The following is a 12449-nucleotide window of genomic DNA, read 5'->3' as shown; positions in this document are numbered from 1 at the left end:
GGGGCCCAGCAATCACTTCCCTAGCTTCCCACAGAGCTCTGGGATACACCTGATCAGGTCCTGGAGATTTATCCACTTTTATGCGTTTTAAGATAACCAGCACCTTGTTCTCTGTAATATGGAGATTATTCAAGATGTCACCATCTATTTCCCCACATTCTACATCTTCTATGTCCTTCTCCACAGTAAACACTGATGCAAGATATTTGTTTAGTATCTTCCCCATCTCCTGTGGCTCCACACATAGGCTGCCTTGCTGATCTTTGAGGGGCCCTATTCTCTCCCTAGTTGCCCTTTTGTCCTTAATATATTTATAAAATCCCTTTGGATTCTCCTTAACCCTATTTGTCAAAGCTATCTCATGTCCTGTTTTTGCCCTCCTGATTTCCCTCTTATCTATATTCCTACTGCTTATACTCTAAGGATTCACTGGATCTCCGCTGTCTATACCTGACATATGTATCCTTCTATATCTTAACCAAAATCTCAACTTCTCTAGTCATCCAGCATTCCCTACATCTATCAGCCTTGCCTTTCCAACTAATAGGAATATACTGTCTCTGGATTCTCATTATCTCATCTTTGAAGGCTTCCCATTTTCCAGCTGCCTGTTTACCTGCAAACATCTGCCCCCAATCAACTTTTGAAAGTTCTTGCCTAATCCTACCAAAATTGGCCTTCTTTCAATTTATAACTTCAACTTTTAAATCCGGTCTATCCTTTTTCATCACTATTTTAGAACTAATAGAATTAGTTGGCCCCAAAGTGTTCCCCCACTGACACCTTAGTCACCTGCCCTGCCTTATGTCCCAAGAGTAGGTCAAGTTTTGCAGCTTCTCTCGTAGGTACAACCACGTAGTGAATCAGAAAATTTTCTTGTACGCACTTAACAAATTCCTCTCCATCTAAACCCTGAAGACTATGGCAGTCCCAGTTTATGTTTGGAAAGTTAAAATCCTCTACCATAACCAACCTATTATTCTTACAAATAACTGAGATCTCCTTACAAACTTGTTTCTCAATTTCCCGCTGACTATTGGGGGTTCTATAATACAATCCCAGTAAGGTGATCATCCCATTTCCTATTTCTCAGTTCCACCCAAATAATTTCCCTGGATGTATCCCCGGAAAAACCCTCCCTAAGTACAGCCGTAATGGTATCCCTTATTAGACACGCTTTCCCTTGACCCCTTTCTATCCTTCCTATCGCATTTGAATCCTGGACTATTAAGCTGCCAGTCCTGTCCATCCCTGAGCCATATTTCCGTAATTGCTATGATATCCCAGTCCATGTTCCTAACCATGCCCTGAGTTCATCTGCGTTTCCTGTTAGGCCTCTTGCATTGAAATAAATGCAGTTTAATTTATCAGTCCTACCTTGTTTCCTGCTTTGTTCCTGCCTGCCCTGAGTATTTGATTCGTTCCTGTTCCCAACTGTACCAGTCTCAAATTAATCTCTTTCTTCACTACCTCCCTGGGTTCCCCCACTCCCCCCACCCCTCACTAGTTTAAATCCTCCCCGGCAGCTCTAGCAAATCTCCCTGCTGGTATGTTAGTCAACGTGTTGGAACTCTGTACCAGACATAAAATTTCTCTCCGCAAATGCTGCCAGACCTGCTGAGTTTCTCCAGCCGTCTCACGATTTGTATTTAGTTTGCAGCCTTATTCACTTCAAACCTCAGTGCTCTGAATACAGCAGAGCATTCAGCACTGAGCAGCAGATGAGAGTGGAGATAGAAAATGGTAAAACGACAGATGGACAGCTGAAGCGCGAAAGTGGATTTAAGGTAGTTCCAAATAACTGGACTGGAGTTACGACAGACAATGAATGAGGGAGGGGGATAAACTGCAATCCAAAGTCAGAGGAGAGTCACACAAAGCTGGAACTGATCGTTCAGACAACTGGAGACTGAGGGAATTGAGGATGAAGGGAACTGGGAAATAATGACATTGATATGAATGACTTGAATAAGAAGCTCATGAAATAAAAAGCAACGTGAGAAGAACAGCTGATTGATTGGAATCAGAAGCTGGTGGTTAATGGCTGATTTTTTTGGACTGAAGGAAAGGTCATTGCAGAGTTCCCCAGGATGGATTTAGGACTTCTGTTCTTGTTGTTGCACATTAATGACATGGAGCTTGGTATATAGGGAAAACTTGGAATTATTGTGAACCATGCAGAACTTCAAAGGAATGTGGATAGGTCAGTGCAAAAGCAGATAAAATTCAATTAGGAAAAATGTGAAGTGATTTTTTTTTAAATTCATTCACATGGATGAGGACATTGCTGTCTAGGCCACCATTTATTGCCCATCCCAGAGGGCAATTAAGACTCAACCACATTACAGGAGGGTGTGGAGTCACAAATAGGCTAGATCAGGTAAGACTGGCAATTTCCTTCTCTAAAGGACATTAGTGGATGAGATGAATGTTTCCAACAATCATAAACAGATTGATGCTCATCATTAGACTCTTAATTCCAGATGGTGGGATTTGAACCCAGTATCCCACAACATTACATGGGTCTCTGGATTAACAGTCCAGTGATAATACCACTTGGTCATCACTTCCCACTAATCTTAGTATGGAGAAGGGAGAGAGACACTGCAAAATAGAAGGCATAATTCTAAAAGGGGTGCATGAGCAAGAGGATCTGGATTTATTGGGCATAAATCATTGACGATCACAGAACAGAGAGATATGAGGAATATAACAGTACATACTTAAAGGATAGTGACTTCAACCTGATTTGGAGTGATATTGCCACTCCTTCAATATTGCTGGGTCAATGACCTGGAACTCCCTTTCTAACAGCACTGAGGGTGCACCTTTATTTCAACGGCAGATATTCAAGAAGACAGTTCACCAGTATCTTCCCCAGGGCCAACTGGGATTTTCAAGGAGCTATGAACCTGCACTCCAAGGTCACTTTGTTCAGCAACGCTACACAGGACCTAGCCATTAAGTGTAAGTCCTGCTCTGATTTGCTTTTCCAAAATGCAGCACCAAACTCCATCTGCCACTCCTCAGCCCATTGGCCCAGCTGATCCTCTATTCCTGATGAAGGGCTTTTGCCTGAAATGTCAATTTTCCTGCTCCTTGGATGCTGCCTGACCTGCTGTGCTTTTCCAGCACCACACTGATCTAAACTCCCATCTCATCAAGATCCCACTGTAATCTGAGGTAATCTTTTTCACAGTCCACTACACCTCCAATTTTGGTGTGACCTTATGGAGGTTTATAAAATCATGAGGGGCATGGATAGGATTAATATACAAGGTCATTTCCCTGGGGTGGGGAAGTCCAGAACTAGAGGGCATAGGTTCAGGGTGAGAGGGGAAAGATATAAAAGGGACCCAAGGGACAATCTTTTCATGCACAGGGTGGTGCGTGTATGGAATGAGCTGTCAGAGGAAGTGGTGGAGGCTGGTACAATTACAGCATTTAAAAGGTATCTGGATGGGTATATGTGGGAAAAGATCTGCTAAGCCACGATAGGCCCACAAAAACTGTACCAAAAACACCCAGAATTCCCAAGCAGGCTCACAAGCCAAATCAGACAGCCCACACACCAGGAGAATACACTTTAAGCTCATTAAGAATGACAGAGCACCACAGATATCTCATTGCCCCAAGGTCAGTTTCACAACTCAGCAATACCAAAGTCACATAAAGAGCAGGTCAGACAGAGAGGCACCAGCAAAGGTGGCACAGTGGTTAGCACTGCTGCCTCACAGCGCCTGAGACCCGGGTTCAATTCCCGACTGGCGACTGACTGTGTGGAGTTTGCACGTTCTCCCCGTGTCTGCGTGGGTTTCCTCCCACAGTCCAAAGATGTGCGGGTCAGGTGAATTGGCCATACTAAATTGCCCGTAGTGTTAGGTAAGGGGTAAATGTAGGGGTATGGGTGGGTTGCGCTTCAGGTGGTCGGTGTGGACTTGTTGGGCCAAAGGGCCTGTTTCCACACTGTAAGTAATCTAATCTAATCAAAGGACATGCTCCAGGAACAGGACTATGGAAGCACCTCACCACTTCAAAGGAGACATTAACACCTACCTGTAAAGAGGAATGAAATCATCTATACTACAGGATGATGCATTGTGCATTTTTTAAAGATTAGATTATTTACAGTGTGGAAACAGGCCCTTCAGCCCAACAAGTCCACACCTACCCGCCGAAGCGCAACCCACCCAGACCCATTCCCCTACATTTACCCCTGCACCTAACACTACAGGCAATTTAGCATGGCCAATTCACCTGACCCACACATCTTTGGACTGTGGGAGGAAACCGGAGCACCTGGAGGAAACCCACACAGACACTGGGAGCATGTGCAAACTCCACACAGTCTCACACCTGAGGCAGGAATTGAACCTGGGTCTCTGGTGCTGTGAGGCAACAGTGCTAACCACTGTGCCACCGTGCCAACGAACAGAACGTTCGTCTGATAACTGTTTTCCAATTAGCATCCTTGTAACTGGATTACTCCATTTCCAGACACATTGTAGTTTTCAATTTCGTAACCAGCCTCGTGCAGCACTATTATAAAACTGATCTCATCCTCAGCTCTGGGAAGAGAAATCTGATCTACCTACAAACTGTCAGTTCTGTGTCAGCCTAGTCAGTTTCTCTTCCAGCCATATAGCTTGCAATAAACTGTTTGTCAATTTCACTTCGAGCTGTGTTTTGTGATCTCTAACCAATTGGGCAAATTTCTCCGACAGCATATGAATAGGAAGGGTTTAGCGGGACATGGGCTAAGTGCTGGCATATGGGACTAGATTAGCTTAGGATATCTGGTTGACATGGACGAGTCAGACTGAAGGGTCTGTTTCTGTGCTGTACATCTCCATGACTCTATCTGATAGTGACATAAGGAAAAACTGCTCCCATTGATGGAAGATTTGATGATTAATAGGCAGAAGTTTTAGATAATTGGCACAAGAAGTAATGTCAAGAAAAAATATTTTTCACACAGTGGCTGTTTAGAGTCTGGAATGCACTGTCCTGGAGTATAGTGAAGGCAGCGACAATCAAGGATGTCAAAAGTGAGTGAGATTGTTGTGTTTTAAGGAATATGCAGAGCTACTGGGTGAAAATGGGCAAGTGGGGTAAATTACAGATCAGTTCAATCATGACCAGACAAGCCTGGTTCCAAACCTGACCAGAACATAATCCATACACCTAAGCTTAATTCTCATACTTGACTCCCACAGTGGACCCCATAACCAAGAATTCCTGGTCTAAAACTAACACCTCAACCTCACACAGAGACAGACAATAGCGATTCCGCCTGCAGAAACAGACAGGAGATCATACTGAGCAACTTGAAAGGCTACGCAATGGAGGAAATTGTAACCAAATCAGAATCAGTGGTGTAGACTGCGGTTGTCACGGTTCGGCAGTGGAGGTTTTGGAGAAGAGAAAAGCTAAGTGTTTCTCTATCTGAAGATCGCTGTTCCTGAGCAAACAGACCGCACTCACCACCACCAGCTCCTCCGTTGTCTCAGACAATGCCTGGTCCCCGCAATCCGGCCTGGGGTCCAGCTGGTCCAGCTGGTCGGTGTTCCCCTCAGTGACCGGGGCACGGAGCCACCAGCTGAAAACCAGCAGCAGCAGCACATTCAGCAGCAAGCCAGGGCTCCAGTAAATAAACGGAGCGACAAACAGGACACCAGCCAGCAGCTGTTTCGGAGACATGTCCGCCTTCAGACAATACAAGCTGACGCGGAACCTGCCTCTGTCGAAGAAAAAGCCCTTTAATCATTGGCTGACTCATTGGACATGAACAAAATAAACGCCCCTCCTTCACAAACAAAAAACAAAACGTATCACTAGTGTTCACCAGCGACTTCGTTGAACGTGTGGTGGAAACAGGCTCAATCGGAAGTGGTTTTAAAGTGAAAGGTAACAGGTTTAGAGGAGATTTGACCACTTCCGGACGGATTTGTGGTCAAAGGTGTTTTTCTTCATAAAGTGAGGCAGGGGATTTGAGAAAACAATTTTCACCCAGAGAGTGCTGGAAATCTGGAACGCCCTGTCTGGGAGCGGTACTGAGGCAGGAAACTTCACAACCTTTAAGCAGGACTTGGGAGGAGCTCTTGGAGATACGGTCAGATTTTTGAAATTAAAAAAAGGTACCTGCTCTTGGTCAGATCCACCGATGTCAAGCCAGTGTTCTTCTCTGACCACTGCCTCCTGCTGGCCGACTGTCACCTACAGGACGAGCAGCGGGCTGGTAAGGGAAGGTGGAAGCTGAACACAAAACTGTTGACCCCGGGAAACATTGAGGAGCTCAAGAGGGACTACGCAGGTTGGAGAACCGTGATGCCCCTCTTTGAGTCCCCAGCGGACTGGTGGGAAACAGTAAAAAGGAACATCAAGAGGTTCTTCATCCTCAAAGGTGTTCAGGAGGTGAGAGAGAGGCGGGGAAAACTGTCCCAGCTCCAGGAAATTATGCAGAACCTGCTCCTGCTGCAGACGATGGGGGTCGATGTCACGGAGGACCTCAAGGAGGTGAAGGGCCAGCAAGCCTCACTCTTTGCCTCGGAGGCTTCCAAGATAATCTTCCGGTCCAGGGTCCACTCGGTGGAGCAGGACGAGACGTGCTCACGTTTCTTCTTCCAGAAGGTGCACACAGAGAGCTCTGTGCTCAGCAGCCTGAAGGAAGAAGACGGCTCGATAATGTCATCTCAGGCTGACGTCATGAGGATCCTTCTATGCCAGTCTGTATCAGCCTATTTAGTTTGTCTGTATAATTCAAACCCTCCGGACTTGGCAACATCCTTGTAAAACTTTTCTACACGCTCTCAAGTTTAACAACATCCTTCCAGATGGACTGAGAATAAGGACCAAACATGTGCAGTTGGACAAAAGGCTGAGGCCTTTATTTTACCTAGAGTGTCAAAGACTGAGGGGTGATCACGAAGGATAGGGTGAATAGCCAATGTCTTTCTCCTAGGGTGAAGGAGTCCAAAACTAGATGTCATTGGCTTAAGGTGAATGGGGCAAGCTTTAAAAAGAACCTGAGGGGTAACTTTTCACGCAGAGGATGGTGCATGTATGAAATGTTGAGAGAGGAAGTTGTAGAGGTGGGTACAATTACAGAATTTAAAAAGCATCTGGGTGGGTAAATTAATAGGAAAAATTCAGAGAGATATGGAAACGTCGAATTTCCTGTTCCTTGGATGCTGCCTGACCTGCTGTGCTTTAACCAGCAACACAGTTTCAGCTCTGATCTCCAGCATCTGCAGACCTCACTTTTTACTCGCAGTGGGGAAAGACCACTGTTTAACATCTGCCTGCCTAAAGAAGAATAGGGAGCCCACGCAGTAAGTGGGCTCCGCTGACGCCTCAGCTAAACATATGGATGATCAATGTACAGACCTGTATATACAATTGATTAATTCCAATCACTGTATGTAAAGAAATAGAACGTATACATATGTATGGCATGACCAATTGTACAAATCATCAAAATATTTTATGAATAAAGTATATTTTTGAAATTAAAAAAAAGTCAAGGCTACTGGCCGATGGTGGGAAAGTGGTGTAAGTGTAGGGAGTAATACATACTCAATGGACTGAAAAGCCTCTTCTGTATTATATGATTCTAAGGCATGAGATAATTATTTAAATAGAAATAATATGCAGGGTGGGCTGAATGGCTGACTGTTATACCAATAGGGCCATTAAGTCTGTGCCACCATTTGATCATGGCTGGTATGTTCTCATATAGCCCATTTTCCTGTCTTCTCCCAGTAACCATTAACCCCCTTATTAATCAAAAATCTATCTCTCTCTTAAATATACTCAATGACTTGGTCTCCGCAACCCTCTGTGGCAATGAGTTCCATAGACCAGCACCCTCTGGCTGAAGAAATTCCTTCTCATCTCAGTTTATAATGGGTCGTCCTTGCACTCTTTGGCTGTGCCGTTAGGTCCTAGTCTCTCCTCCTCGAGGACATATCTTCTCCACATCCACTTTATCCAGGCCTCTAAGTCCTCCATAAGTTTAAATCAGATTCCACCCTTCCACACCACACCACACCACCCCACCCCCTCACCCACTCATCCACACACACACGCACACATCCTTCTTAACCTCACTGAGTTCAGACCCAGAGTCCTCAACCACACGTCATATTATAAGCCGTCCTTTCTGGAATCATTCTTGTAAACTTTCTCTCGATCCCCTCCATGCCCAGGATATTCTCCCTTAGGCTCAAAACTGTTCACAATATTCCAAACGCAGCCTGACCAGACCCTTATACAGCCTCTTTTATGACACTGCTCTTGTCTTCTAGCTAACATTGCATTTGCCTTCCTAACTATCAATGATCTGCATGTTCATCTTAAGAAAATCCTGAACCTTTGTGCTTCAGATTTTTGAAGCCTTTCCCCAGTCTATTGTTCCTACCAAAGTGCATACCCTCACATTGTATTCCATCAGCCACCTTTTTGCTCACTCTCCCAGCCTGTCCAACTCCTTCTGCAACCTCCCCAGTTTCCTCAACATGACCTGCCCCTCCATCTTTTTGTTATCTGCAAATTTAACAACAATGCCCTTAGTTCCTTCGTTCACATCATTAATGCATAACGTGAATAACTGTGCTCCCAAAACTGCCCCCTGCCAAACTCAACTAGTCACTGGCTGCCATCCTGACAAACACAATATTGTCCCCAATCTCTGCCTTCTGCCAGTCAGCCAATCCTCTATAGATGCCAGCACCTTGCCCCTAACACCATGGGCTCTTATTTAACGACCTCCTATGTGGCACCTTGTCAAAGGCCTTCTGGAAAGCCAAATAGATCACATCCATTGGCTCGTTTTTGTCTAGTATGCTTGTTACCTCCTCAATGGATTTGTCAGGCATAACCTTTCCTTGATGAAACTGTGCTGACTCAGTCCTATTTTACTATGCACTTCCAAGTACTCTGCAATGTCATCCTTAATAATGGACCAGATTGTGGAGATTTTGGTAGTACATTAGAAGTACTACCTCATTGTTTGCAATAATTTTATGCTAATTTTTAGTGTTTCTTATACAAATGTATCCATGGCTTGCTGAATATCAACATTTAAAATCCATGCCTTTTAATAAGTATTTTGTATTTAATCCTTACGACCAAAGTGTACACCTCAAACTTTCGCACATTATAGGCCAGCTTGCTCACTCGCTTACTTTATATTTATGTTCGTTATTTATATCCTCTTTATGTTCTCCTCACATCTCCACATAGAATTGTCTTTTTCACTCATATTGTGTCTGAATAGCTGATCCACACTGCACCCCACCAGTTACAGCCTGTCAACATTAAAATTCCCAATTTATTAGATTAGATTACTTACATTGTGGAAACAGGCCCGTCGGCCCAACAAGTCCACACCGACCCGCCGAAGTGCAACCCACACATACACCTACATTTACCTCTTACCTAACACCATGGGCAATTTAGCATGGCCAATTCACCTGACCCGCACATCTTTGGATAGTGGGAGGAAACCGGAGCAAACCCGCACAGACACTGGGAGAACGTGCAAACTCCACACAGTCAATCGCCTGAGGTGGGAATTGAACCCAGGTCTCTGGCGCTGTGAGGCAGCAGTGCTAACCACTGTGCCACCGTCCCTTTACTAATACATTATCCTCAACTTCTTGAGCTCTATCTTGTATATTTCCTGTTTAAGATATTAAACTGTAACAATAGCTGAATTTAAAAACTGGATTCTCAACTTGAACATTTTCACTACACTACAAATTGCATGTTTCATTCTTTAATAAACTTCTCGATTGTTTATAATTTATATTGTCTCACATAATTTCCTGCATTACTAACATGAGAACCACATTCTCAAATCTGTTTGGTGGGGAGAGGGCTGTACATTCCTGAGGAATTATTCCCTGCACCTGATAATATCCTAACAGAATATTCTAACGGATGGAATTTGATTGAATGGCCTTCTGGTGGGTAACAAAATTCACAGGGACTCCTTTCCTGTAGAGAGAACTCAATCAGACCTTCAGACACATTTAGTACTATGTTTCTCAACTTAATGTCGGGAAGAATCATCTGAGAGGGATGCTTCATCAAGAATTGGTCCAAAAAGGGGCCAGAAATGTAATCCATCTCCACCTGGCCAGCAACTGGTAGTACAATTTATTGCAGTACTGCTCCCCATTGTATTCCCATGACATCTGAAGGAGAATGTGTGTTTGATTCCTGAATGGCAACTCTGATACTGTATATTCTATTGTGGCACAGCCTAAATCATGCATTAAAAGTACAAGTTGATGCCAGAATCCCTGGCAATATACCGAACAGCAATCTGTGGTTTCAGACAGAAAGAGAAGAAAAATAACATATAGTGGGAAACTGAAACTCAGTTTTGCAACTCAATAAGTATTTCACATCGGATTTGTGATTAGTGGAGATGGTGGCATATTAAAAATGTCATTGTGCTAGTAACATGAAGGTCCACACTAATGCTCTGGGGATATGGTTCAAAGCCTACCATTGCAGTTGGTGGAATTTAAATTCAATTAATAAATCTGTACAAAACTAGCCTCAGTAAAGAGCCATGATTCAACCAGCAATTGTTGTAAATAACCCATTTGGTTCACTCATGTACTTTAGGGAAGGTAATCTACCACCATTACTTGGTCTGGCCTACATATGACTTGGATTAACAGTAGTGTGGTTGACTCTTAATGGGTCTCTGAATTTACTTAGAAATCCTTTCAGTTCAAGGGCAAAAATACCTTGCCAGGAACACCGACCTACAATGAAAGAATAAAATAAATATTATTTCCAGGGATCTACAATGGAATCACAGCATTCCACTGCCAATAAATAAATTGGATGGGTAAAGAGTTTTCATTTGCAACCTTGGATACACAGTCCATTAGAAGGTCAAGCAAGTTGTGCACAAGAGAGAAGGAAGCTACAAAGGGAGATAAATGGAATAAATGTGTGGGATTTCAATTTTTGGGTCAGAAACCTGACACTGGGGTCTATCTAGGGTCCTGACCCCTTATATTCCCCACAGGACTCCTCCTATATTTGATTCTAATGCAATTAAAAAAGAGGAAGAGGGTCCATTGTCCAATTAAGGATAGAGGTTACTCTCTTAATGCTGAAGACCCAATGGAAAGTCATCCAACAGTGACAGTCCGCATCTGCATGACAGGTAGTGTGTGAAAACATGAATTTATGTACTTTGGCAGGAAGGAGAGAAAAACTGAAGGTTATTTAAATAGTGAAAGACTGCAGAACATAGATCTTAGAACTGTACAGCACAGGAATGGGCCCTTCAGTCCAAGAGGGTCTCCCTCCTATAGGAAGGACGCTGTGAAACTTGAAAGGGTTCAACTTGCCAGGGTTGGAGGATTTGAGTGAAAGGGAGAGGCTGAATAGGCTGGGGCTGTTTTCCCTGGAGTGACAGAGGCTGAGGGGTGACCTTTACAGAGGTCTACAAAATAATGAGGGACATGGATAGGGTAAATAGACAAGGTCTTTTCCCTGGGGTGGGGGAGTCCAGAAATAGAGGGCATAGGTTTAGGGTGAGAGAGGAAAGATATAAAAGAGACATAAGGGGCAACTTTTTCACACAGAAGGTGGCGCATGCTAGAGGAATTAGTAGAGGAATGGGTTGCTAGAGGAAGTGATGGAGGCGAATACATTTGCAACATTTAAAAGGAATCTGGATGGGAATATGAATAGGAAGGGTTTAGCGGGATATGGGCCAAGTCCTGGCAAAAGGATCTAGATTAATTTAGGATATAGGCTGGCACAACATGCAGGGCTGAAGGGCCTTTTCTGTGCTGTGCTGTACTGTTCTCTGTCCTGTGTTCTATGATATCTGGTTGGCATGGATGAGTTGGACTGATGGATCTATTTTTGTGCTGTACATCTCTATGGCTCTATGTTGTGCTGAACATGATGCCAAATTAAACTAATTCCTCCTGCCTGCCTATGATCCATATCTCTCCATTCCTTGCATATGACAACCTTCTACACTATCCACAGCTCCACTGATCTTTGTATTGTCTACAAACTTACTAACCCTACATTTTCATCCAAGTGACTTGTATGTATCACTAATGTAGGACATTAGTGAACCAGATGGGGTTTTCCAACAATTCACAATGGTTTCATGGTCACTATTAGATTCTTAATTCCAGATATTTATTGAATTCAAATTCCTCCATCTGCCATGGTGGGATTTGAACCCAGGTCCCCAGAACATTAGCTGAGTTTCTGGATTAAATGTGTAACTTTCTCGTATTATGGCCATCACCACCCTTAGTCCTCTATCTATGGAAAGATATACTAGAATTGGGGGCAGTCCAGAGAAGGTTCAGTAGGTTGCTCCTGAATGTGGGGAAATGGTTTTATGAGGAGATGGTGAATAGATTGGGCCTGTACTCTGTGGGGTTCAGAAGAAT

General features: G+C 43.8%; 1 protein-coding gene across 2 annotated transcripts in view; it reads right to left on the bottom strand.

Moving 5' to 3' along the window:
* Positions 1–5832, bottom strand: part of si:rp71-46j2.7 (sorting nexin-25) — a 67635-nt gene extending 61803 nt beyond the window's left edge. For both annotated transcript variants that reach the window (XM_060832429.1, XM_060832431.1), the window contains exon 1: positions 5485–5832. In XM_060832429.1, the coding sequence (XP_060688412.1) occupies positions 5485–5700 (216 nt within the window). In that variant the 5' untranslated portion in view covers positions 5701–5832. The remainder of the gene's footprint in view (positions 1–5484) is intronic.
* Between the last annotated feature and the right edge of the window lie 6617 nt (positions 5833–12449).

This window comes from Hemiscyllium ocellatum, chromosome 11 (genome assembly GCF_020745735.1).
Source record: "Hemiscyllium ocellatum isolate sHemOce1 chromosome 11, sHemOce1.pat.X.cur, whole genome shotgun sequence".
In the NCBI taxonomy this organism is placed as follows: Eukaryota; Metazoa; Chordata; class Chondrichthyes; order Orectolobiformes; family Hemiscylliidae; genus Hemiscyllium; species Hemiscyllium ocellatum.
This window is presented reverse-complemented; position numbering and strand designations above follow the sequence as displayed.